We start from the raw sequence: 27,755 nt of genomic DNA on the forward strand, positions 1-27,755 counted from the left end.
CAACCAATATCTGGGTGCCTACCATGTGCCAAGCTCTATGCTAAGCCCTGGAAACATCAAATGAGCAACAAGAACATAAAGACAATATCCATTTCTTAATGGAGCTTACTAGTCTTGTAGAGGGAGAGGACAAACAAAAAAAGTAAAATATGTAGTATTTAAGGTAGTTAAGAAGTGCAACATCTAAAATAAAGTAGAGAAAGGAGTATTGGCTAAGGGTGGAGGCTGATGCTTTAAATAGGGTGGTTAGGGAATGCGAATTACGAATTCTAAGCTTCAGTTTTCTTATCTGTAAGATGGGACAATTAGAGTACCTATCTCATAGGACACTACTGAAAGAATTCAGAGAGATTATGTCCAGTACATAGTAATGAACGTTTCCCAAATGGAAGCTATTGTTATTATAAACAAATGTATAGTTAGGAAAAACTGTGCCCTAGGGAAGAATAATTTGCCCACAGCCCCAAGGAAACTTGTGGTTGGGTAAGAATCAGAACCCAGGCCTCCAGACCACCAGTGTACTTTCAAATACACCAAAGGACCAAAAGCACTAAGAAGCCATCCCCCAAGGATTGCTAATTGGCAACATGGTTTTAAATTGGGGGATCCCTGGGTGGCACAGCGGTTTGGCGCCTGCCTTTGGCCCAGGGCGCGATCCTGGAGACCCGGGATCGAGTCCCACATCGGGCTCCCTGCATGGAGCCTGCTTCTCCCTCTGCCTATGTCTCTGCCTCTCTCTCTCTCTGTGTGACTATCATAAATAAATAAAATCTTAAAAAAAATAAAAAAATAAAAAATAAATAAATTGAAGAGCTCTCTGAGAATGTGATTTTTGACATTAGAAAGAGGGGAGGGAAGATGTGGGAGTACATTAGGTTCCTCTTCAAGTAGAAGCAGGCCAACTTCACTCTGGCCTAAGGCTGAGCCTGCTGGGGTTTACTCACAAGACATTCTGATCCAGGGTGGTGCTCTCAGCCAAAGGCAACAAGCTTTCTGGCTGTTGCTGGCCCATCTGCTCTGATGAGACTCTTCCAAATGCTGATCTCCCACTGGTTTCATTCCAAGGAATCTCCTGGAGGAAAGATAAGCAGCAGTTATTTCACAGCTGTAGAAATAGTAAGTTCTAGAGGGACTTTTGTATCTGTTTGGCTGGGTGGGATTTTGAAGTAGGCCAAGGATGCAGTGGTGGTCTCTCAATTCTCCCTGTGCCTTTTACTCACCCTGTGGCACTTCCTCTCCTTGCCCACAAGCAGGTACCCACTGCTTGACTGGTTCCTCTGCATATACAGAGCCTGCTCTCTGCCTGGGTTCTATCCTTTCTTCATTGAGAGTCTCATTCCCTTCACTCATCCTAACCCCTCCTTTAAAAGAAGATGCTCGCTAGTTTAACAGAGTCAGTAGGAAGCAGGATTCACAGAAATCAGCATTCTGGGCTTGACCTTTGTTAATGAGTGTTTGTACAAACTTGGGCAACTCAATTATCTTTCCTGGGGATGCCTTAGTAGCTCAGCAGTTAGGCATCTGCCTTTAGCTCAGAGCATGATCCCGGGTCCAGGGATTGAGTCCCACATTGGGCTCCCTGTAAGGAGCCTGCTTCTTCCTCTGCCTGTGTCTCTGCCTCTCTCTCTCTCTCTATCTCTGTCTCTGTGTGTGTGTGTGTGTGTGTATGTCTATGAATAAATAGGTAAAATCTTTTTTAAAATTTTATAAATAAAAATAAAATAAAATAAAATAAAAATAAATAAATAAACTTTTACAAATAAAATATTTTAAAAATTATATTTTCTGGGCCTCAGTATCTTTATCTACAAAAATGCTATATGTCATATGGCATTTCAAGTACCATGGAGTAGATTATTTTGCAAAGGGCAGAGACGCCAGTGATCTACCTAAAGACAAAAAAGTACACAAAGAAATAGTGAGGCCAAGGGCAGAAATTTTCAGAGTGGAGATGCCAGGACCCTTAAAACACTATTAAAAGTTATGTTGGGGATCCCTGGGTGGCTCAGCTCTTTTGCGCCTGTTTTTGGCCCAGGGCGCGATCCTGAAGTCCCGGGATTGAGTCCCGCATCAGGCTCCCAGCATGGAGCCTGCTTCTCCCTCTGCCTGTGTCTCTGCCTCTCTCTCTCTATGTCTATCATGAATGGATAAATAAAATCTTAAAAAAAAAATTTAAAAAAAAGTTATGTTATGATGACCAGTGTCTAGTGAATGGCATCTAGGATCTAGTCCTGGGTCAGCAAAACGGAGTTCTTCCCTAGACAAGAGGCCTAGATTTTAAAGTATTCTTGTATTGAGTAAGCCTCAGGGCAAGGAAAAATCCAGACCAGCTTTGCACCATACCATGTCCCCTCTTGAAAGTGCAAACATAAGAAGGAAAAAGAGTTTTGGCCCAGATTACCAACGGTTACTTGAACATCATGGTGGAGGATTGGTTGCAAGTTTCTTCTGCAAGGTTAAAAAGAAGAAGAGTGAGAAATATTTGATCAATAATAGAAGGGATCTTGAACTCAAATTGGGAAAGTGACATAAGAATGTTTCAAAAGAAATTAGAACTATAAGCAAATGTGTGGGTGTTTCCACTTTTGTTTAAACTGGGGTCAGTTACATTAATAGATGAAGCTTCTGCTGGGGTAACTTGGGAAAACGTAAAAATCTTAGTGACTATCCCTAATATGTGCTCTCTCTTAAGGTAGCATCCATAATCTTAACTTTACACACAGAGAAATGCATGGAGGATAAAGACAAATTCTGAAAATCTGACAGTCACTACATCATTGTTCCTGCCTGGAAAAACGATACACACCCCCAGCTTTTCTTCTTTGGTGCCCCACAGTTGGGTTGACCACAAACTCTCACAGGCTTGAGTCATGCAACATTCTTGGCATAGAAGAAGCACCTGCAGACACTGAGTACTTGGGTCGGTAAATCTACCAAGCCTTCTTAGATCCTCTTCCTGCTGGAATGCTAATAGAGTTAGACCTCCAGAGTCAGCGGTATATCCCAGCAGAGAAACACTGAAGGAGGGGTGGCACTGTTTTCACGGAGTCTTCAGTGACTTTCCACTGAGCTGTGGGAAAATTTGACAGTTGACTGTGGCTGAATCATAACTCAGAGGTCCTGACCACTCAGATCTTTGAAGATTCCTTTCATTCCTTTCCCAAAAGGGGAACCTGGCAAACTCCAATTGGTTAATTCCATCTACTGAGGTTGCAAGGAACATAAGGTAAATGGAACCTTACTGTTGTCAGATATTTTTTATAGATTTTTTCACTGAATCTTTGTAACCATTCAGTGGGTTATTTACTATTAGTATTCTTAGTTGACAGATGAAAAAAACTGAGGCCCAGAGAGGCTAATAACTTGTCCATGGTCATACAACTTGGGTATGAGATGCTTAGATAATGTAGCATCCTGACTCCAGAATTTGTGCTCCTAACCACTATGTTATACCATATCTAAAAACCAGCACAGATACTCCAAGCTCAAAGATACTTCAGATAGCATAGATTAACCCCTAGATTTTGCAGCTGAAAAAACAGACCTAGTGGGATGATGGGAATTGCCTAGCGACAGAGTCAGGATCCAAGGCAGGTCTCTTCACTCCAGGGTTCAATGCTCTCCGTTGTATCAGAAGGCCTTGGGTTCTCTGCACCATCTTAAGAATGTGGAGTTCTTTGATACTTCATCCCTTATTCTTTAGGGAATAGGAACTTCAATTTATATAAACATAAAAATACTTTCATATAGTTTTTCTAACATATACTGATCCTCCAATTCTTCATATCCCTTTTTAGAAGTCTTTTTTTTTTTTTTTTTAACTTGGCTCCTTTTTGCCTTCTCCTTCTTTTTTTAAATCCCAAAAAAGTGAAAGCATTTTCAGATAGGATTAAAAAAAATCTTTAAAATCTTTTCAACCTTCCCTTCTTTTGCCAAAGCATTTCATTTCACTTTATTTTTTTGAGAGCAGGGAGAGGGAACGAGAGAATCTCAAGTAGGCTCCTTCTCTTTACTGTATCCACCATCATTACCTTCCTTTTTTTTTCCTTTTTTTTTTAAAGATTTTATTTATTTATTCATGAGAGACAGAGAGAGAGACAGAGAGAGACAGAGACAGAGACACCAGCAGAGGGAGAAGCAGGCTCCTTGCAGGGAGCCCGATGAGGGACTCGATCCTGGGACCCCAGGATCACACCCTGGGCCGAAGGCAGACGCTAAACTGCTGAGCCACTCAGGGATCCCCATCATTACCTTCCGACACAACTCCACTTCACAACCCTGAGATCATGACCTGAGCCGAAATTAAGAGTTAAATGTTCAACCGATTGAGCCACCCAGATGTCCCTACCAAAGCACTTTAAACACTGCTATTCAGGGATCCCTGGGTGGTGCAGCGGTTTGGCGCCTGCCTTTGGCCCAGGGCGCGATCCTGGAGACCCGGGATCGAATCCCACGTCAGGCTCCCGGTGCATGGAGCCTGCTTCTCCCTCTGCCTGTGTCTCTGCCTCTCTCTCTCTCCGTGTGACTATCATGAATAAATAAATTAAAAAATAAATAAATAAACACTGCTATTCAATGATTATTTCTGTCAATTATCCAATTAGCATTTTTTAAATCTCCTCACACTACCCTCCTCTGTTCCCTCTTCTTTGGAGATGACCAATTAAGGCTTGGTATGTCCCCTGAGCTCCCTGTGTCCATCTCCAGGCCTTACTCTTCTTCACGTCCTGCCTCTTGTCATTGAGATACTATCCTTACTGCTTCCCAGGCAGTCTCAATACAGTGACCTTGGCCTCATTCTTTCCCACCTTCTAAATCTGAACCAACAAATTTTAAAGAGGTCAGAATGAGCCTGGAAACAGCAACATGTGGCAGGCAAGTGTTTGGTCTTTATAGTCTAACAAATACTCATCCCTCTGGGCAAGTTAGTTAGCCTTGCTGAGCCTCATATGTCAAGTGGAGAGGAGACCCCACTTCAAGGGGATTATGAGAATGGAATGAAAGAATGTATAAAAGTGTTAGGAGATAGCTTAGCACACAACAGACACTGCCTTCTCCCTCTTCTGGCTCTTTCCCCCTTTTTTCACAAAAACGTTCAAAAGAGCTTCATTTTTTTTTAAAAAAAACAGATCTTATCCCCAAACAATGAACTATTCTTTCTCCTTCCTGTCATTCCAAGCTTATTCAAAGGTTTCTCCTCACAGTTGGTCCTTCCTTCTCCCTATTCAATTCAATTTGGCTACTATATATTGGACTACTAGGGACAGCTTAGCCCATTTCAATGCTCTCCTAAACCCTGAATTCAATACACATTTGTGAATTGAACCCTCAAGTGTTAACTACTACGTGACACTCTGATCTTGGTGGCCTGCTCATTTCTGCATCTCCTCTAACCTCTCTGAACATTGCTGTCTCAGTCACTTTTTAACTCTCATCTTCCTGCATCCTGTGTCCAGGTGATCTCTTCCACTCCCATGGACTCAACTACCACTATTTACTAAGATTCCCAGCTCTCTCTTTCTCTAGTCCAAATTCCAACCCTTAGGCTCCAGACCTGAATTTCCATCTCACAGGGCTATCTCTATTTGGAGGTTCCATAGGTATCTAAATCTCCAAATTTGCCTTTTTTCCCCTCATGGCTCCTGTTTCCTAAATGACTCCACCATCAAACCAATGTTCAAACAAGAAGTCTGAGTCATCTTGAGTGTATCATCTACACTCCATACTCTGTATTTGAGTGGTCACAAATCCCTTTTAATTCCCACAATGCCTCCTGAATTCACCCTATTTCCAGTGCCTTACTTCAGGTCTTTGTCATGCCACAACTAATGCTCCAGACTGAAGTCCCTTACCTCCGGTCACTCACCCAGTTCACCCCCTGCTCAGATCCATGATTTATCTAATTAATAGATCTGAGCATTAATCACCTGTTCTAAAGTCTTCCATAGCAGTGACCATACAAAATTCTGTTTATATCTCTAGCTCCCCATTAGAATTGAGGCACCTCTTATTAATTATTGTATCCCACTGCCTACTAGAGTCATTAAATATGCATCAAGAAAGCACAGTAAATGAATGAACACAAGCCCAGAAAATGCCATGGATAGTAGAGAATATGAAAGAAGTTAATATGATCCGGATCATCTAGGAACTTATACTCTTTTTGGGGTGACAGAAGAAACATAAGAAACTACAATATTAAGTACCTAGACTGAGATATGAACTCCAAAAGCCAGAGGAGCTCAGAAGAGAGAGGTGAGTGTATGGTGGAACTGCCTAAATAAATACCTAAAACAGGGGGAAAGACTTCCTGAGGACTTTAAAGGATGGGTGGGGTTTGTGAGGGCATGGTGGAAGGGGCAAGATGCTCCAGGGTGGAAATGGCTAGTAAACAGTATGGAGTACTGGTTGGATAAAAAGGAGCATGGCCAACTGGAGATGGGAGACTATGTCAGGGGACAATGAGGCTAACCTGGAGAGATAAGGTGGTCCAGAAAACAGAAGCCCTCAAAGAGTCAGGAAAAAGGGAGTTTACCTTGAATAACAAAGCCATATTTTTTGAGTGTTCTAATAATGCAAAAACAATCATATACAAAAGCTACTGTTACATAAAAGCTACCTTTTGATAACACACACATACATACTCTTTTAAGGCAGCAAGACTTTGAGAAAGATACTATTATCACCATTTTACAGATGAGGAAATAGAAGCACAGAATAGTTATATAACTTACCTGGGGCCACGCAGCGGTGTGCAAGGCCCTGTACTAAGCACTACTGGCACAAACAAAGAACATAGTTCCTGTTTTCAAAGATTTCAAAATCCAACCAGATACAGGTACTCAAATTAGTACCTCATAAATAATTATTTATAAAACAATGTGTTAGGTATTGTAACAAATACATATACAAGATAGGAGTGTTATTTTAGGAAAAGTAATCTGTAACACCTCTATTGGGAGACAAAAGAAATCAGAGAAATGAACTTTCTAGCTAATACAGTAACCCAAGCCAGCTCCAGCAAGAAGGTAATGATGCTGGATACAGTAAGACTGGAAAAGGGGAAGAATGCAGGACATTTCCAAGGCAGAAAGGACAATAACAGGTTCAATGTAAGAAAAAAGAATCAGACTGTAGTTTTGTTGGTTTTTTTTCCAAGATTTTATTATTTATTCATGAGAGACACAGGGGGGTGGGCAGAGATAGAGGCAGAGGGAGAAGCAGGCACCCTGGGGGAGCCGGATGGAAGACTTGATCCCAGGACCCTGTGATCACACCCCGAGCCAAAGCCAGATGTTCAACCACTTAGCCACCCAGGCACCCCATGTTTTTTGTTTTTTAAAGATTTTATTTATAAGTAATCTCTCCACCCAACCTGGGATTTGAACTCACAACCCTGAGATCAAGAGTTGCATGCTCCACTGACTGAGCTACCCAGGTGCCCCCAGACTGAAGTCTTTAAGTCTGAGAAGCTGAAAGAATGATGTTAGTAAGAGAAAGACATCTTCATTTGAGGGTATGCTGAGTTGAAGACAAAGTGGGACTGCTCTGCTCCAGGAGAATGTAATAGGCCTTAATATAGTATGATTTAGAAATGTGATTTTTAAAATTGTTAGTACCCAGGCTTGAGTTGTATATAAAGAAAGAATTTTAAAACATTTTAATTAACTCTGTGGCAGTAGGATGGCCTCTATATATTTTCTACGGTTTTATTTTCTCCTCACATTCTGCTAGTCTCTATTATCAATGCTGCTTTGCATCATCCTTTCCACAGAAATGAGGTATGATTATAATGTAATAAAGCTGACGTTTAAACATACAAGAATTTATCTATTTGAGACCGATTCCAAAAAGTGTTTTTGTTCAACATTTTTCTGGAAATTCTCTGTTCTGGAGTTGCTTTCAGGATCAATCAACAATCCAAACTTACTGACATACTTTGTTAACATCTCAAATCTGATCACCCATTAACTTAGCTCTGAGTTAACTTTTCTTGTTTTTGTTTTTTCAAAAATAAAATCTACCTTCAGGAACGCCTGGGAGGCTCAGTGGTTGAGTGTCTGCCTTCATAGCTCAGTGTGTGATCCCGGGGTCCTGGGATCGAGTCCCACATTGGGCTCCTCACAGAGAGCCTGCTTCTCCCTCTGCCTTTGTCTCTGCCTCTCTGTCTGTCTCTCATGAATAAATAAATAAAATCTTTTTCAAAAAAATCTACTTTCAACCTTCCCCACCCCAAAAACAAACTAGATTTCTTGAGCATCAGCATTAGAAGTTGTACCACAGACTCTAAGCAATTTAGGGAGAGGCTTTCCGACTATTCTGAGGAGTGGCAATATCACTGTGGGGAAGGGTTGCCCCTACTGAGAGTGGGGCATTGTGCTGCTAATTATTTTACAGATCTGCTTTTCATTTAACCTTTGAAGAAGCCATTCATGCAAGTCCTATCATCTTATGCTAAAGAAGAGGAAGAGAAGGTCCAAAAAGTTAAGTAATTTGTATTAGTTATAAAACTAATACATAGCTTTGTCAGGGCTTTTAAAACTTCTGATTTTGCTACCATACTGTGCTCTTCTGATAAAATAAGAACCTTGCCTCCCAATGGATGGTAAAGGATATCAATACTGTATAATCCCATTTCACATAGCCATAACCTTCATACTCTTATTTTCCTGTGTTTCCCCACTGTTTCTGTAATCTGTTAGCTCAGGAAAGTACAGACTAGCCATGAAAATTTGTCATAGAACTTGAATTTAGTCTACCTTATAGAGATATAGAACACTAGAAATAGAACGGTTTTTAAATCATCAGGCCTGGGACGCCTGGGTGGCTCAGTGGTTAAGTGTCTGCCTTCTGCTCAGGGCATGATGCTGGAATCCCAGGATCAAGTGCCACATCAGGCTCCCTGTGTGGAGCCTGCTTCTCCCTCTGCCTATGCCTCTGTGTGTGTGTGTGTGTGTGTGTGCGTGCGTGTGTGTGTGTGTGTGTGTCTCATGAATAAATAAATAAAATCTTAAAAAAAAAAAGGAGTTAAGTTTTTTTTTTTTTTTTTAGGAGTTAAGTTTTAAAAAAAATTAAAAAATAAATCATCAGGCCTGACTCCTTCAGATTATAATATTACTATATGGTGTTAAGTATGCTGTAATCCCGATCAACAAGCAAATAGTATTTCCTTGTGTTTGTATAATGTGTTCAGTTGAAGGCTGTTGTGTATTTACCATCAGGGGTTTTATTCATGCACACTCAGTTGAATACGGACAGTAAGTTTTACTTATTCTTCTTTTAAATTCTACTCATTCACCACTGGAATGCCATACACATTTATATATAGCAGACGCTTCTACTATCTTAAACTGAATTGGAAGCCTGCAGGCTTGAATTATTTAAGAGAAAAACATTTCCACTTGTCCTGCCAAACACGTTGATCAATGCTCACTTAAGTGATGTAATCATCTCTCATTTTGTAAGGACTACTCTCTCTCTTCAGGTGACTAAGCAGTCTGCAATCTTCCTTCCTTTAATTGGATAATTTTCAGGCTTGTCTTATCCTTCCGGTTTTTACAACTTCATGCAATCATTTTCTCCTCTGAATATGGTTAATGGTTTCATGGCTAGAATCTCTCTCTAGCACACATATATCTAGAACTATCTAGACATTTTTCCATACACCAGTGCAGTGCAACCCTTTATCTACTCTGGTGTTCCAGACAGACTGGTTACTCTGCAATGGTCATCCTTTTCTACTGGAAGTCTTCCTTTTCTTTCTTTCTCTTTCTTCCTTTCCTTTTTTTTTTTTTTCCCCCTGGATTGACCTTCTTATGTCCTCTACACATCCTCTGGCTCAGATGTTTGTTCTCTCACCTCTGGACCTGTGTGGCACTTTCAGTAATGTTATCACCTAATATTATAAACACAGCTATTGTTTATCAAGCACTAACCATGTGCTATATCTGGAGCCTTATGTATATAATACAAACTACCCAGCTCTTCCTCCTACCCCTTCATAACATACTTTCTGTACCCTACAAAGTCTCTTATAGGCCTAGTACAGTGCCTGGTACATAGCACATGCTCAAGAAATTTCTATAGGAGACATTATTATGATGATGCAAACAAGTACCACAATCTACTCATATTTCACTCCAGTGCCTAGCACAATGTCTGGCACATTCAATACATGTTTATAAAACTAATCAATGAAGAGAACAAATATTAAACACCTCGAAGATCCCTATAAAACAAGCTATACAGGCTGCTATGGACTGCTGAAACTAACTCTTTAGAGTCCAGACAGGAAAAGTACTCAGTTATTAAGTTAACAGAGATGGGGCTGGGGAGCCCAGAAGCACAGCTCAGAAGGCCAGGAGGACACATGACATCAGGTTTCAGGAAGCTCTTGTTGGCTAGTGGCTGCAGAGGCTGAGTACAGAAGATGGGCTTCTGTGGATTGCTCTGGCATGGGCCAGTATCAGTTTGGCTCCCCCAAGAGCAGATGGCATGATCAGACCAACTCCCTTAATTGGGGAGAAACCTGGGACTGTAAGAAAGGCTCATGACAATGAGGGGGACTCTGATTCTTAGAGAACTGAAGCCTCTATCTGCAGTACCCACAGAGATCCAAAGGTGAGGCTCTGGGGCTGTGAGATTTAACAGTTAGCAGTCCAGGAAATAGACAGTGTTAGAGTCTGGTAAGAACTAGCAAGGTCCAGGGGTGCCTGGGTGGCTCAGTCAGTTGAGTGTCTGAGTCTTGGTTTCAGCTCCAATCATGATCTCAGGATTGTGGGATCGAACTCCATGTCAGGCTCCACACTCAGTGAAAAGTCAGTTTGGGATTCTTTCCCTCTCCTCCTTCTGCCCCTCCTGCTGCCTGTGCACTCTCTCTCAAATGAATAAATAAATCTAAAAAAAAAAAAAAAAAAAAAAAAAAAAAAAAGACCTAGCAGGGCACAGGGACTAGAGTGAGACTCAAAATCTAGATTCAAAAAAAAAAAAAAAAAAAATCTAGATTCAAGTCTTTGGCAGTGTACTGGGATGTTAGAGAGACCTGGGTTTAAGGAAACAAAATGTAGCTTACTTACTATACTATGCTTACTATAGCTGGAGTGCAAAAAAACTTAATGCTGCAAATATAGTAGACAAGTTATCCAATTTGGGGCACTCATTCAGGCAGGGCTAGCAGCAAGGTTGAAAGATGAAGTAGGACTCAGACCCTGGGACTAAGGGCAGAACTTGTCAATGGTAAGGTTGGTTATTGGTGGGGCAAAGAGCCTGGTACCTTATTACAATACTGCAAACACTCCACAATTGATCATTAGCACACATTACAGCCTCTCAGAGAGCACAAAATCTACTTTACTTCAGTGTTAGGATTTCAAGACGCCAGTTATCTAAGGTGGCAAATAAAGCACAGAACACATCTGTTTGGCTTGGCTTCCCAAATATCTAATTCTTTCTGTGTATTGTTTCACCCTTAGGCTGTGTACAGCTGTATACCTGCTTGGTCTCTTAATCCCCATACAGTGTTTTTCCCCCACTAATGGAGCCCCAGCCACTTCCAAGTTGAAATTACTTTTTATAACCACAAATTGGTTGTTTCATCCTCTGATTCTGTGACCAGAATTCCAGTCAACATTAGGTCCTAGAATCTAGGTCCACTCACACTAGCAGTAAAAATGGTCCTTTTCCTTTAAAACCAATCAAATACTACTAATATTTTTTAAATATTTTATTTATTTTTAAAAAATATTTTATTTATTTATTCATGAGAGACAGAGAGAAAGAGAGAGAGAGAGAGAGGCAGAGGGAGAAGCAGTCTCCATGTAGGGAGCCCGATGTGGGACTTGATCCCAGGACTCCAGGATCATGCCCTGGGCCAAAGGCAGGCACTAAACTGCTGAGCCACCCAGGGATCCACTAAATACTACTAATGCTAACAATAAAATCTTCTTCAGTAAAATCACACTTGCTTTCACTTTTTCAGATACCAAACTGTCTTGTATTACTCTATGGTCTATGTATGGTTCTTTGGATTTAATATGCCTAAGTTTTTTGTTTTGATTTGGTTTTTGGTTCATGTTAAACAAATAACACAAATCACAGACTATCAGGTTCAACGACCCATCTGGTGACTGACTTTCTCTACAATACTCCCACCAAGTGGTCATCTGGACCATCCCTGAATACCCAGAAAGACCGAGCACTCATTGCCTACAACCAGCCTATGACATTTAGTACCACCTATTGAAAATAACTGCTTTGGGTTGAAATATGCCTCCTTAAATTTCTATCTATTGACTCCAGCTCCACTCCTTAGGTCCAAATGGAACTATAAACCTCTTATTTGTGGCCACCTTTGGGTATGTGAATAAAGTAACAATAATGTTCCTGACTTTGTTTGCTTTGTTTTGCTAGATTAATGTTCCCAGAGCCTTTGACTATTTGTTGTTGCTGTTAAATGTTCTCACCAACATTGCTCTTTCTTTTCTGGATGTATTCAGGATGATTTATATGCCTGATAAATTTCAGGTGTGCTCTAGACACTATACCTCTCAATATTCAACGTAAGGCCATAACAGCTTTTTTGGCAGCCACAACACACTGTTGGCTCACACTGAGATTACAGCCAACTATCGCTAAATGCCACATGTTTTGCTGCTAAGCCCATTGCATATTTATATAATTGTTTTAGGGGGAGAAGGAGGTAGAAAAGAGGTTGGGGTTTGTTATGTTTTTTGAGAAGAAGCTTTATTTACCACATTGGTATTTCATGAAATTTGAGTCCCAAAAAGTCAACCTGGGATTTTGCATTCCTAATGACACGTAAGTATGTGCTTCGTTTGCTAGCCTAAATGATTAACAAACTAGTGATGTTTCATGGACTAGATTTCAATTTCAGCTAGTCAACTTTGCTTTATTTCAGTCTTCAGCTTTCCTCAAAAATTACTCAATGTTCAAATTGTAAGCTATTTATCACCAGAAGAACTAGTGGAAAGAGTATAAGTGATTTAGTGCAAAGGCTTATAACCACTGGAAAAATACGTCAAAGATAAGTATCCAATACATTAAGGATGGTATGTAGATGGTTTCCCATGGGAATATTATATTAAAACACTTTTCCTCAATTAAAAATAATTATCTTACAGAGATAACACTGTATAGATTTTCAAAGATATTTCAACTTAGTTTATTTGATTCTTTCAAATCAAAGGAAGTGGAATGGGTATTATCATCCTCATTTATAGATAAAGAAACTGAGGCCCAGAAAGGTCATGACTTGTCTATGGTTATATAACCAAAAGGTATAGAAACAGAGTTGAACCCCAAGTCCTTGGATCTCTAGTCCAGTGCAGCTCCCACTGTACCACGGCAATCCGATATAAGCGTGGACCAGTTCTGGCTTTAAGGTGCCAATATCCAAGGAGTTCTCCTGCAGTTGTTAGGCACATGTGCTCTACTTGCCCTCACCATCCACATAAAAAAATAAAAAGGTCTCAATGAAAACAGTTGTTATAACACTTAAGAGATGTCAAATTCTAGCAATAATAAAGTCATAGAATTTATGAGAATTAGTCCAATACCTTTAAAATAAGAGATTTGGAAGTGGTATCAAGTAATTTACCTAAAGCTGCAATTACTTAATAGCAAAACTGATTAGAACCTGTTTATATATCCAATTCAATGTTCTTTCTGTTAGGCTGTACTGTTTCTCAAAATACAAGCAGGCAGCTATCTATTACTTATAGCTAGGACTTTCTGAAAATGGGATCTGAAATGTATTATCTATAACTCAAGAATGTTGTGGTCAAGGATCCCACCAAATTCTCAATCCAAGGAAATATGAACCAGGAGGCTAATTAGAGATGGATGAACCATGACATACTGAACACCAACTTCCCAGTAAACAGAGCTGTGTTAATGTGAAGTCCCCAAGGATGGATTCCCTCCCCCAATACCTATTGTTGAGAGTTACTCAAGATTTGGACTACTTGTATCCTATATGATCAGGGTACAGCAAAGACAGCTGAGAGTCTTACTGAAAGGAGAGGAACATGAATCTGCCATAGCCAATTGTGGTCTTTCTAAAAAGCAGGCTAAATAAGCAGCTGAGTTAATATATGTAAAAAGGACTCATCAAGTGACTGTAAACATTTATAAATATTTTTTAATGTTTTTTTCTTTTAAAGATTGTATTTATTTATTCATGAGAAACACACAGAGACACAGACAGAGAGAGAAGCAGGCTCCATGCAGTGAGCCTGACGTGTGACTGGATCCCGGGACTCCAGGATCACACCCTGGGCCAAAGGCAGGCGCCAAACCGCTGAGCCACGCAGGGATCCCCCAACATTTATAAATATTGATATGATATTCAATTTGGTTCAACAATCATTTATTGAGCTCCAGTTATATGCAAAGCTCTGTAGATCCAAAGACATGTCATACCTCTGACCTCAAGAAACTTCACAGATTGAATATTATGGCAACACAGAAGTGGTGGGAATTTAGGTAAGCCTGAAGGAGCCAGGAAAGGCTTTATTGAAGTGATACTTGAATCTTAAGGTTTAGGTAAGAACTATATAAGCGAAGAAAGAGCTGAGCCAACACAGAGATGTGAAATGGTATGGAATGTTTGTACAAATAGAAGCAGTTTCACAATATTGGAGCCCAAAGTATAGGGTAGGGGAAAGTGATAGCATGAAGTGATGTCCAATCAGAGGGCCTTATTCTATGTACTCTTGGACTGCAGACTGAACTAATCGAGTGCCATTGAAGAACAGATTACCCTGGGAACCAAGACCAAGAGGGAGTCTGAAGTTGGGAGGCAGAAAGATTGATTATGATGAGTTGAAGTAATTTAAGAAATGATGAGAACCTGTACAAGAAATGTTTAAGTAGCAAGAAGAATGGAAAAGATGCATCAGGTAAGTCGTATTCCAGAAAAAATTTGAGGCTGTTGAATGATGTTATCTGAGGGGTTGGGTTTCCTAACCTAAATATCTCTTTAGGGCCTCTCGTATGCCTGACACTTTTTTTTTTTTTTTAATTTGTGATAGTCACACACAGAGAGACAGAGAGAGAGAGAGAGAGGCAGAGACACAGGCAGAGGGAGAAGCAGGCTCCAGGCACCGGGAGCCCGATGTGGGATTCGAACCCGGGTCTCCAGGATCGCGCCCTGGGCCAAAGGCAGGCGCTAAACCGCTGCGCCACCCAGGGATCCCCACTTCTACTATTAGAGGTTCCTTCTGCAGGGTTTGAAGAGGCCCTTACTAGAATGGAGTTGATCAGTGCATTTTAATGTTGGTCAACTAACATTAAGGTGGATTATGGAAGTTTAATGAGAGTAAAGAAGCCCTCTTGCTGGAAGGAGAAAGAGGACAGGTGGGATCTCTGTGTCATGACCCTTGCAAAGACTGCTCACCAATGATTACCATAAAATTTTAGTTCTTCATATGTGATAAGCAGACGCCATAGCACTTTAAACATTTTCCTTAAGAATTAACACACACTGTCAATTTAAAAGTAACAACTAAAAATAGACACCGTACCTTTCTAATAAATGAGCTTTCTATAAAACCAGTTTCTAGAACTTTTTTTTTTTTTTGAAGATTTTATTTATTCATGAGAGACACACAGAGAGGCAGAGACACAAGCAGAGGGAGAAGCAGGATCTCTGCAAGGAGCCCAAAGTGGGACTTGATCCTGGGACCAAGATCACACCCTGGGCCAAGGGCAGATGCCCAACTGCTGAGCCACCCAGGCGTCCCTAGAGGAATTTATATATGACTAGCTTATTTGAATCACATTGTGTTAGAATTAGGAAAGGCTTAGTTCATCTCTATAAACTGTCTTCCCAGCCTCTTCCCCTTACCAACCTTTCCTACAACAGGAAAACGGAGATAAAAGTTGAACCCAGACTAAACTGTAGATTTCCTGACTCCTGGTCTAAGGCTCTCTTCTATAAAATAATTTTAATAAAATGTTTCAAATATAAATAAAAGCATAACAAATACCCAGATTTTTTTTTTAAGATTTTATTTATTTATTCATGAGAAACAGAGAGAGAGGCAGAGACACAGGCAGAGGGAGAAGCAGGCTCCATGCAGGGAGCCCAACGTGAGACTTGATCCCAGGTCTCCAGGATTACTTACGCCCTGGGCTGAAGGCGGTGCTAAACCGCTAAGCCACCCAGGCTACCCCAAATACCCAGATTTTTACAATGTTAGTATCAAATGCTTCGAATCTTTTTTGACAAGAAATGGCACTCTAATACTTTGAATCTTTTAAAAAAGTAATTAAAATATATCAGCAGATGATGTCCATTCCTCTAACCCTTTCCCCTATCTCCTTCTCCAGACATAACCACCGTATTGAAGTGTGGTATATCCTATTCTTCCTGTTCATGTTTGTATACACTCAAATGATTATATATCCATAAATCACACCATGTTGCCACAAAATGAGTTGGTCTTCAAAACAAGGAGGAGTCCCTCACTCTAGCGTGCTTGCATGCAAGTAAAACCTTTGGTGTTTGGCTGGGTATTTCAAAAAGAAACTAGGGCAGAGTTTAAAGTCTTTTTTAATAATTACCAGAGAAGGATCTAGTGATGTGTCTTACTATTTAGAGTGAAAAATAAATTAGGCAAATATAAAAATTTAAATATGATTTTTTTAACCCTTTTTCAGTTAGCACTTCATATTTGTGAAACTCTGGTTTACAATGACCTAGTGTGAATGACCTGTCATTGAACAATAGGGAAAGATGGATTGAGCAATTTAACTAGTAATAATAGTTTCTACTTCTGCTTCAAGGTCCAGCTCAAATGTCACCACCTTAATGAATCTATCTTTGATCCCATCAAAATTAATTCCTTCAGTACTCACTTATTGAGTGCCAGAGCCCCATAGATACAAAAGTAGATCAGATCCAGTTCCTGCCCAGGGCTCAGAAACAATTACACAATAGTTTTTGATAAATGCTCTAATAGAGGTATCCATAAAGGGTTAGTGAAATCTATATTTTTCCTGGAGCAATTGGAGAAGACATTACAGAGGAGGCGATATTTGAGCTGCATCTTGCAGACTGAGTAGGAATTCACAAATAGAAGATAAAAGGTCATTCCAGGTAGGGAGACACTGAATGAGAGGGTTCAAAGGATGGTAAGGTATCAGTTTTAGAAAGACAACTAAGGATAGACATCAGAGATACAGGGATAAGTTAGATGCCTAACAACAATTCAAGCAGAAGATGACATGATTGTAGGCATGAGGTGGGAGGGGGAAGGATTTTAACAAAATTTAGGAGACAAATTTAGCAGAATTTGATGCTTCTTTGTATAAGGGAAAGAAAGAACATGGAGGAGCTGAGGATGACTCCCAAAGGCTAGGCAAAATGAGTGGGCAATAAGGCCATTAACTAAAATAGGAAATACCACACAGAAGGTGAGAACAGGCCTGGTGTGTGGGGGTGTCATTTCCCTGAGGCACTTGAGGTCACTTCCTTAGGCCTTAAACAATTTCCCTTTCTACGCCAGAAACCACCCCTTCCTCTGAATTCCGTAGCATAATGTGTACCTTTCCACATCAGATTATTTAAATAAATATTTATAAGTCTGTCCCTACCTTAAACCATGAAGAAAAACTACTAGCTCTTTTTTTTTTTTAGATTTTATTTATTTATTTATTTATTTATTTATTTATTTATTTATTTATTTATTTATTTATGAGACACACAGAGTGAGGTAGAGACACAGGCAGAGGGAGAAGCAGGCTCCACACAGGGAGCCCGATGTGGGACTAGATCCCAGGACTCCAGGATCACGCCCTGGGCTGAAGGCAGACGCAAAACCACTGAGCCACCCGGACATCCCAAACGACTAGCTCTTATTCTCTCTGTATTGTCCTTATCTCTGACCCTTATATACAAAAGCCCCTCAAAGTTTGCATTCTTGAAAAGGGAGCTCCAGGAGATACGAGAGACACTGTTAATATTTATCAAAACAATGGCCAAAACTTGTGAGTTATTGACTTCCATAAACTATCTAAAGCATCTGGTCTATCTACGGTACCTCATTTTATTTATTTATTTATTTTTTATTTTTTTTAATTTTTATTTATTTATGATAGTTACAGAGAGAGAGAGAGGCAGAGACACAGGCAGAGGGAGAAGCAGGCTCCATGCACCGGGAGCCCGATGTGGGACTCGATCCCGGGTCCCCAGAATCGCGCCCTGGGCCAAAGGCAGGCGCCAAACCGCTGCGCCACCCAGGGATCCCGGTACCTCATTTTAGATTCTTTTGTGCTCACCTTTTTTATTTTTTAAGTTGACTCTACACGCAGTGGGGAGCCCGACACAGGGCTTGAACTGATGACCTGAAGACCAAGACCTGGGCTGAGCCAAGAAGTCAGAGGCTCAAACCAACTAAGCCACCGGGGCACCCCTGTCTTATCTTACTTGTAAGCAACCCTGCAAGGTAGCTATAGTCCTGTTTTACAGATAAAGCAACCGAAGGCCAGGACAGAGGGCCAAGGGCGTCTGAACAACCTTCCCGCGGTCACAAGGTTTGCGAGTTGCCGAACCCAGACTTGGGCCGACCGGTTGAGCTGCTGTCCGGACTCAGTTGGGCGGACAAGCGGACCCTCTTCTCTGGATCTGCGGGGACTGAGAGAGGGGCCTCACCCCGTCACCTCCGCGACAGCCTAGAGCGCCCTCCTCAAGAAAGCGCCCACGCGGGCACACTCACAGCGGCGGGGGGGGCCCGCTGCCCGGAGACCCCGCCTCCGCGGTATTCGCCAAAGCACGTGGCGTCACTCGACCCTTTGCTCCAGCTCCGCCAGCTCAGGCCAGGAAGCCCGGGGTGCGCGCGCGGTCGGGCCTCCCAGCCCGGCCTCTGGGTGGGGAGAGGCGGGAGGCGGGGGGGAGGGGCGAGGGAGGGGGAGGAGGGGGAGGGGCTATACGCTCTCACAGACGCCGGGCACTGCCGACGGTGGTGCGGCCGCTGCCCTCGGGACACTAAAGCTCGTCCCGTACCTTCTTCCGCTGTCCTGTGCGGCGGGCCGGCTCCGCGAGCAGCTCCAGTTCCGCCGACCGGACACCGAGGGCGGAGGCCGGGGCAGGGAGAAGCCCCGCCCAGAGGCTGCGGCGGGAACGGGCCCCGCGAAGGTCCGACAGGACGCGGCAGGCATTTACCTCAGACCGCGCCGCTGCCTCCCGGAGGCCGCGCCCAGGCCTCCCTCACCGCCTCCAGGGTGCTCGGTCCCTCCCGACACCTCGGGCCAGGAACCGGACGGCGAGAGAAGGGGACAGGGCAGCAGAGGGGGCCTCCAAAGGCCGCAGGCAGGGAGCGGCGGCAGCCGGGGGCCGGCGGCCGAGGCGCGAGGAAGGGGCGTGTCCTGGCGCGTGCGGAAGGCGGGGCCAGGGGCGAGGGGCGGGCTAACCCGCGACGCCCTGGGACGCTGATTGGCTGCACAGCGTGGAGGCGTGAGGAGGGGGCGTGTCCGCACGTGAGCCCTCCGGGGGGGCCAAAGGTGTCCGGGTAGGGAGGAGGGCGCGTGCGCGGACCTTGTGGCCGGCTCCTCCTTCCCCTCTTACTGGGTGGGGGCAAAGGGTAGGCCGTGTTAGTCTGGACATCAGCCCCTCATCTGCGCCTGCGGACTCTGGCCATGGCGGGACCTGAGTGGGAGTCGCTGGAGCAGTGCTTGGAGAAGCACCTGCCACCCGCAGACTTGCGGGAGGTGAAACGCATTCTCTATGGCAAGGAAACCAGGTCTGGGGCCCAGAGGATTGGGGGGTGGGGAGACCTTGGGGCCAGAGTGTGTGAGTCAGAGGAACCAGGGAGAAGGCTTTAGGATCTGAAGGGTTCTGTGGGAGCAATGAAGATCTGAGTTGGTAAGCAGAGGCCTTAGGATGTCTAGATGTGATGGCTCTGGGCCTCAGGGGTTGCACAACCCTCAAGTGACCCTTTACAAGCCACTTTGTCCCTAGTTGCCTAGAACCCAGAAAGGAAAAGCATCTGGAAGGAAAAGGACAGGTTTTTATTCTCTGTAGCTTTCTCTGTGGCCGTCAAGCTCTCCTTCCCTTCTTCCAGGGACCAGCTCCCTCCCCAGAGCCAGGCCTGTGCTCTGGGTGTCTGGGTTAGTGCCTCCAGCAAGTCTACTGATTGTCTAGGCCCAGCCCCTACTTCATGCAGTGACTGGGCCTCTGGCAGATCCTTGGAGGTAGAGGCTAGCTGGATCTGGCTGGAGAAGGAACCTTTCCTGCTGGCAAGCCACAAGAGTTAGCTACCACAGTCAGTGCAAATATTTTTCCACTCCCAGCCAGTTGTGTGCAATCACTAGGACTTTCTGAGGTTGGTGCACTGCTGGACACTGGGGATACAATGCTAGAGAGCACTTTCGCTCTTGTTTCTCTTCAGTCCACTTTTCTCCAAGCAACCAGAAGATGTAAATTATATCTTGTTGCTCCTTTGCTTAAAACTCTGAAGGATTCCCATGGTTTTGGTTTGGAAACCCAAACTCTGACCCAATGAACTCCTGACTTAATGTCCTTCCACTTTCTTGCCTATTGGTGGACTCCCCGTGAGCCGTCCTGCCCCCCCCTCCCCAAGGCTACTTCCTGACCTTGTGGCTGTGACCTTGAGGCCGGAAACTGATCAACCTGAAACTCGAGGGTGTTGATTGGATCAGTGGTTCTCAGCCACTTGCTGTAGAGGAGTTATTGCAGAGAGGTCACATCTCAGATCTCAGAGAACATAAAGTGAACTTTACCATCCACTAGTGAACATAGCTAGTGGTAAAGGTAGAACAACTGCCTTTGGGGGGTAGGAGTGGTACAGAACTCTGTCGAAAAGGGCTCTTTACCCAAAGAGGGATACTGGGGACTGGATGACCTTCAAGGTTCCTCCAGTGAAATCATATTTTCGACCACACTTGTCAAGAGGGAAGCCTCTGAGAGTTGAAGGTGTCTGCCATTTTTTTAAAATATTTTATTTATTTATTCACGAGAGACAAAGAGAGAACGGCAAAGACACAGGCAGAGGGAGAAGCAGGCTCCTTGCAGGGAGCATGACATGGGACTCAATCCCGGGTCTCCAGGATCAAGCCCTGGGCTGAAAGTGGCACTAAACCACTGAGCCACCAGGGCTGCCCTGAAGGTGTCTTAAAGCAGAGGTCTCAGGTTGGGAACAGGTGTTGTTTTTTTCTTTTTTTTTTCTTTAAAAAAAAATGAATTAGACATGTTCTTCTGGAAAAAGAAATGGAGAGAGTTTGTGGTGTCAAAGAGAGGTTAAGCGCAAGAGTCTTAGGAAAAGGGAAATTTCTCATACAGGTGACTGGCTGGAGCACATTCTAAAAACTGGGATAAGGACTGCCTTGCTAAAGGGAACTTATGGAGCATTTGGATCTCTCTAGAGTGGGGAGGGATTATAATGGGCAGTAAAATGGGAGCCAGTATCTATTGGCCAGTAACAACTGGGCCTCATCCTAGGGCTGGCTTATAATAACTGTTCATGAAAGGTTCTCTTCCACTCAGCACTGAGGCCTTCCAGGCTTTACCTCGAGTGTATTATCTTCTATATTTGCTTAGTCCTTGCGATTGGGTGTGATTTGACTATGCACAGGATTGTGAACTGAAGATGGAAAATCATTGGTCATTTAAAAACTCTTTTCCCGCTTAAACCCCTGCTCATTCCTCATAGCCTGACTCGGACATGGTCAACTCTGTGATGGCCTGGTGGGACCCCTCAGCCCCTCCTCGGGCCTCCTGACTGCATTCCACACAAGACCACCTTCTCTCCCGATTCCTTGCTGTGCCAAACACAAAGACGATGCTTAGTAAAAGTTTGCTGAGTGAATGAGCTGAATGGGGTTTTGCCTGGGCCAGGTAAAATAAATCCTCAAAGAACACGAACTCTCAACTTTAAGACAGCCAGAACCAAGAGGCATTTATTAATTCAGCAAACATTTATTGCACGTTTACTTTTGTCCTGAGCACAAGAAGTACAAGGATGAGTAAGCCATGGCTCCCTCCCATCCTGAGGGGCTTTCCGCCTCTTGGTGGTTGTCCTACATGGTGAGAGAAGGATGCAAGGAGAGCTATAGAGAGCGTATATATGTGGAGGTGGGGTTGGATCAGGAAGGTTTCCCAGGGGCGCCATGCTTGGACTGCATCCTGAAGGAGATGGAGAAGTTGGTTTGGAGACAGGAAGGACACAGGTACTCTGAGTCAAGGCCCAGACACCAAGGAGCATGCTCATTTGGGGACTGCAGGTGTACAATGCTGTAAAGAGGAGGCAGAATTAGCCATGGTAGATCCAGGGGCTCTGTACACCATGCTAAGGCAGTGGGACCTGTCCTAATGGTAGTGGGAGCCTTTCAAGAATTTGAAAAGAGCAGGTGAAAGATGAGGCCTAAAGTAGAGTGCCTGGGGGCCAAGAGGAGGAAGGATTCCTCCCGAGGCCAAGGTCTTAGTAGGTCAGCAGGCAGTGTAGGTAGCCAAACATAGCAAAGGAGGCGGATCATGCCAATTTCTGGCTTCAGTCAGGTGGCTGGTTCATTCATCTGACGGGGAGTAGCTTTGGGGAAATCTGATGAGTTGTATTGGGGATGCTGTTCAGTTTCCTAGGGCTGCTAGAACAAATTACCACACACTGGTGGCTTAAACCAAAAGAAATTTATTCTCACAGTCCTGAAGACAGGAAGTATAAAACCAAGGTGTCAGCAAGGCCACACTTCTCCAAAGGCTCTGGAAGAGAATCCTTCCTTGCCTTCTCTAGTTTCTGGTAGCTTCTGGCATCCCTTAGCTTGTGGCAGCATCACCCCAATCTCTGCCTCCAACAAAAGCAGGACCAAGGAAACCTCTGCCTCTCTGTCTTCATATGTCCTCCTTCTCTGCCCCCTGTCTCCTCTGGGCATTTCTTATAAGAATACCTGTCGGGCAGTTTGGGTGGCTCAGTGTTTTTGGTTTTTTTTTGGCTCAGTGGTTTAGCACCACCTTCAGCCCAGGGCCTGATCCTGGAGACCTGGGATCGAGTCCCACGTCGGGCTCCCTGCATCCCTGCATGGAGCCTGCTTCTCCCTCTGCCCGCCCCCCTCTCTGTCTCCCTCTGTCTCTCATGAATAAATAAATAAAATATTAAAAAAAAAATACCTGTCACTGGGTTTAGGGCTTGCCTGGATAGTCCAGGGTGATATTATCTTGAGATCTTTAATTACATCTGCAAATATCCTTTTTCCAAATAAGTTCTCATTCACAGGTTGTGGGTATTAGGATGTGGATGTTATCTTTTGGGGGGAGCCACTTTTCAGCCCACTACAGGGTCTATGCAGAGGTGGTCCTCATCAGGGGAGGCTGGGCTTGGGATTGTCCTCATTCCAGGTGAAAGAGTAGATACAGAGTGGGACAGGCCCGAGGAGGGACTCAGGAGAACCTGATGTTAAAAGAATCAGAGGAAGTAGAGACTTTGCATGTTTCTCCAGAGTTGAGGAAGTAGGGAGAGGGGGCCCTAGGGCAGATATCAAGGACACTGAGCAGGATAGGGACAGAGTGTTAGATGGTATAGGGAGGTCTAGAAGGATGAAAACAGGAGTGTGAGTCTCTCCCATTGCTAAAGAGGACCAGAGGCCAGTAGCGATTCGGCGTGGGGGAGTGGGCCCCAGGAAACGGGGCTGAGGAAGGTGAGGGAGGTGAGAGCTTTCAGGAAGCTCCCTACAAAGGGGAAGTGATGAGAGCAAGTGGTAACGAGGCACCTGTGGAGAGTGTCTTCTTTTTTCTCTGTTAATTAATTAATTAATTAATTTATTTATTTATTCATTAATGGGAAAGACTCAAATAGCTTGTGAGAGAGAGGGAGAGAGAGCATGAGCAGGGGGAAGGGCAGAGGGAGAGGGAGAAGCAGACTCCCTGCTGAGGGCAGAGCCTGAGGCAGAGCTTGATCCCAGGACCCTGAAATCATGACCTGAGCCAAAGTCAGACAGGTAACTGACTGAGCCACCTAGGTGCCCCTCAAATAGCTTTAATGGTGGATGTGGTAGGTCTGTAGGAAACAGGAAGAGATGTCCAAGCTATGCATATTGTTAAATAAAAAAGGCAAGTAAGGGGAAGAGCAGAATATACAGGACACCAATGTAGTTTACACACATATAGGAAAATATCGGAAAGCTACCTACAGCATTGTTCAGAGAGATTGTCTCAGGTTTGGGGCTGGAGCTTAGGGGTGGAATGGAGAGGGGAACTTAGTTTTCACTCGGTATCCTTTTCACTGTTTGCATCGTTTCTCCCATGAGCATGTGTTTCTTTTGTAGCAAAGCTCTAGTTTAATTATTTAAAACACTGGGGATCCCTGGGTGGCGCAGCGGTTTGGCGCCTGCCTTTGGCCCAGGGCGCGATCCTGGAGACCCGGGATCGAATCCCACGTCGGGCTCCCGGTGCATGGAGCCTGCTTCTCCCTCTGCCTATGTCTCTGCCTCTCTCTCTCTCTCTCTCTCTCTGTGTGACTATCATAAATAAATAAAGAAAAAAATATTAAAAAAAAAAAAAAAAAAAAAAAAAAAAAAACACTGATAGTAAAGAGCTATTAGAGGGGAAAGATGAAGTAGTTCTAGAAGCTAGAAGAGGCAGGAGCTGGGCTCCCTCAGGTGAGGCCTGCCTTGACCCTGGTTGGGGAGGGGCCCAGGAGAGAATATTGGGGCCAGAACAGGAAGTATGGGATTTCCTCCTTGATGTTAGAGGTGAGGCCATGAGGGGCTTTAGTAGCAGGATAAGGGGCGGAAGGGCAGAAGGCTGGCTATAGGAACCAAGGCAGGATTTCCAGCAGCATTGTGGTTCATCTACTGATCTCTGCCCACCCTTACTCCACCCCCCCAGGCCATGGCTGGTCTATGTCCTACCACATCCCTGTGCCAAGCCTTTAGTGGGCAAAGTGCTCATTTATGGGTTGGGGCTCGAGGGTCTGTTGGGTTCTCCAAGAGTAGACAAGACAGGACGTGGTGATAGACCAGCTAGATAACAGGAGGGTGGAGGTGACGAGAGGGTAGTTCTCTATATGTGAGGTTGGAGTGGCCTGGCCTGCACCAGGGGGAATGAGTGTCCACAGGGAATGGGGTGGGGGAGGTGTGGAGGCAGCACTCAACTTAGTGACAAGGCAGGGAGGCTGCATGGCACATAATAATGGGGCTCATGGTGGTGGAAAGATGGGGAGAGCCCAACAGCTGTGGGCATTGGATGAGGAAGGACAGCCAGAGGCTGAGGAACATCTGTCATCCAGGTGACAGCTACAGGTAGGCTTGCAAAAGTGAGACAAGATCTCTTCTATCTGCTCTCTTCCTGGGATGAGACCCAGACTGAAGACAGGCCCACCAAGATGTGTCCCAAAGACAGTCTTGCTCCCCCGCCCAAGGGCCTGAGGGGAAATGGACACACAGAGAACGGTTCTCCTTCTTCCCCTGTCCCCCACGGTGACTTATCCTGGGGCTGAGTTCTATAGTGGGGGAGCCCTCCGCTTGAGGACAGGAGGACCGTGTCTGAGGCAGTCACGGCACAGGGAGGTGCGGTGTGGGCACTGCTGCTATTTCTAACCTGCTAAAGCGAACGGAACCCTGACTAGTTGAAAAGCAGGCTGATTGTCAGGGGTGGAACCGAACTTGGAGCTGTCAGGGCCGTCACATGGAAACCGCCTGGCAGGGGGCGGCGACAGGGGGGCTTGGGCTGACAGGGCTGTGATTTTGAAAGAAACGTCTTTAAGAAAGTGATTTAAAGTAGGAGAGAAATATTATTATTAGATAATGGCTGTCAGGTTATTTTTTGATGTGTTCTCTGAGTATTTCATAACCATCTTGCCCCTAGATGGTAAGGCCTTCCTGGCCAGAGGCCGTGTCCCGTGCACGCGCCGGTTTCACCTCCGCGCATGGCACACATCCAGCACCGGGAGGCATTTCCTGTTTGGCCAGTGGTCACTTAGGTAGAAGGTTTTATAACTAATCCATTTGCCTTTGTTAATAAACCACAAAACAGGATGAGTGCCTACATCTTTGGCCTGGACACCTGCCTGGACACCTGAGGCTCACCAAGCGCCCCCCCACCTCCTGCCCCACCAGCACCAGGCATGGGACTGCCCCTGGCTGGGAGCAGCAGCAGGACAGGGAGGTGGGGCTCACCAGAGACTTGTAACCCTGAGTGGCAAATGGTCACAGGACCCGCCCCCCCTCCATGCTTCAGTCCGGGCCCCTCCACCCAGCCGTCTCCTAAGCCCTGTTCTCAGCAGTAGCAGTGCCTCTGTCTGTGGCAGCCTGCCCCACCCCCCAAGCTCAGCAGAGCCCTCTGATTCTAGTCCACAAACATTTTTGGGAATCCATTGCCTCTCTTCTTCTCTGCTGACTGCTGAGACTTACATCTCCACCCTGAGGTCAGCAGCTCTAAAAAACATCAACCTTTTGGCCAGTCACCCTGCAGCCCCTCCCACTGCTCCCCCACTTGGCCAGGCCTGACCACAGCGCCTCCCTGGTGAAGTCCACGCTCAGTGTAGTGTCCATTCTTATCACCAGGCAGGGCCCTCCATCCTCCTGGCCCCAGCTCTAGCTTCCCCACGACTGGGCCTTGGCACTGGGCTGCTCTGTGTGCCTTCTTGCCAGATGCCCCCACCTCTTCTCTACCTGATAGATGACTATCAGGGCGGTTGGAGGGGAATTTTAAATTTAGCGGATCTCATGCAAATTGTTTCCCTTCTTTCCTGCCCATTTAGGAAGCTTGATCTGCCCAGCAGGGCTTTTGAAGCCGCCTTGGAAGGGGACTTTGAGCTACAGGGATATGCCTTTGAGGCAGCAGAGGAGCAGCTGAGGCCACCTCGGACTGTGCGTGTGGGACTTGTTCAGAACAAAACTCCCCTGCCTGCAGATGCCCCTGTGGCAAAACAGGTGCAGCCTCTTTTGACCATAAATACGTAACCAGAGCCTTTGGCCCACTCTGTGTTTTGAACACATCCACAGTCCCTGGGTGGCCACTCACTACAGGTCCGTAGGCACTATGAGTGGCCACCTAGATGCTTCTGCCCTCACCACTCCCTTCCCTGAAAGCTTACATCTCTGGCTCCTCTTTCTCTTCTGGCTCCTACCCTCTTTCTGCCTGCCTTTCACTCCTCACTGTTTTTTCCATCTTCCCCTCCACATCCTCTCCTGCGATTGATCTGAAGTTCCATTTATCAGTTGGGAGGGTGCCCTTTTGTCTGGCTCAGGCTCTCTCTGGAACTCTCTCTCTCTCTCTGTCTTTTGCCAGAAAGGTACCTGCCAGCATACACCAGTCAGGACCCGTCTGTCCATCCGTGATCCTGAGGGTGGGGACTCACTAAACCCAGATGTCTATCAGCTGATGGTGCCTCAGGGTGACAGGAATATGATACGCATTTCCTTATGACCTTACGGTTAATATAAATGTGACAGCATCTTGTATGTCCCTAAAGAAATATGTTGTCACAGACACAAGTGATTTGTTATATACACTTCTTCACAGCATTCCTCCAGCTGCTCAAACTTTTAAGACTTTCTCTGCAAAGGTTTCCTGGGGATACAGCATGCCCCAGAACTCCTAAGGATTCTCAAGAAAAGGTCAATTGGATTCCAAGGCCGGTTCTGCATCATCTTTCACTTTGGTCCTTCTGCTTTTGTTGGATTAAAAGATCTCTGGTTTCTCGGTTCACTTTTTGTCTCTGGATTGGATGACTGTGAATATGTTTCCTCAACCATCCCAGATTGTCAGGGGGCAGAGACACTGT

At 44.7% G+C, this 27,755-nt stretch overlaps 2 protein-coding genes across 11 annotated transcripts in view; one reads left to right on the forward strand and one right to left on the reverse strand.

Moving 5' to 3' along the window:
* The window catches only part of LOC144299138 (uncharacterized), a 61,681-nt gene extending 42,303 nt beyond the window's left edge, over window positions 1-19,378 (reverse strand). For 6 of the 7 annotated variants that reach the window (XR_013365915.1, XR_013365918.1, XR_013365916.1 and 3 more), the window contains exons 1-2: window positions 19,025-19,378; window positions 945-1,072 (exon numbers count right to left, since the gene is read on the reverse strand). Coding sequence is in view for 1 of the 7 variants with exons in the window: in XM_077874502.1 (XP_077730628.1) it covers window positions 945-1,072; window positions 19,025-19,179 (283 nt within the window). In the remaining 6 variants the exon portion in view is untranslated. The remainder of the gene's footprint in view (window positions 1-944; window positions 1,073-19,024) is intronic. The other variant, XR_013365919.1, reaches the window with a different exon arrangement.
* UPB1 (beta-ureidopropionase 1) overlaps window positions 18,551-27,755 on the forward strand; it is a 32,039-nt gene continuing 22,834 nt past the window's right edge. Inside the window, exons 1-3 of one of the 4 annotated variants that reach the window (XM_077874501.1) lie at window positions 18,551-18,851; window positions 26,003-26,134; window positions 26,730-26,901. In XM_077874501.1, the coding sequence (XP_077730627.1) occupies window positions 26,094-26,134; window positions 26,730-26,901 (213 nt within the window). In that variant the 5' untranslated portion in view covers window positions 18,551-18,851; window positions 26,003-26,093. Of the gene's footprint in view, window positions 18,852-18,956; window positions 19,157-19,517; window positions 19,761-26,002; window positions 26,135-26,729; window positions 26,902-27,755 lie in introns of those variants that run through there. The other 3 variants (XM_077874500.1, XM_077874498.1, XM_077874499.1) reach the window with 3 other exon arrangements.

This window comes from Canis aureus, chromosome 27 (assembly GCF_053574225.1).
Source record: "Canis aureus isolate CA01 chromosome 27, VMU_Caureus_v.1.0, whole genome shotgun sequence".
Lineage (NCBI taxonomy): Eukaryota > Metazoa > Chordata > Mammalia > Carnivora > Canidae > Canis > Canis aureus.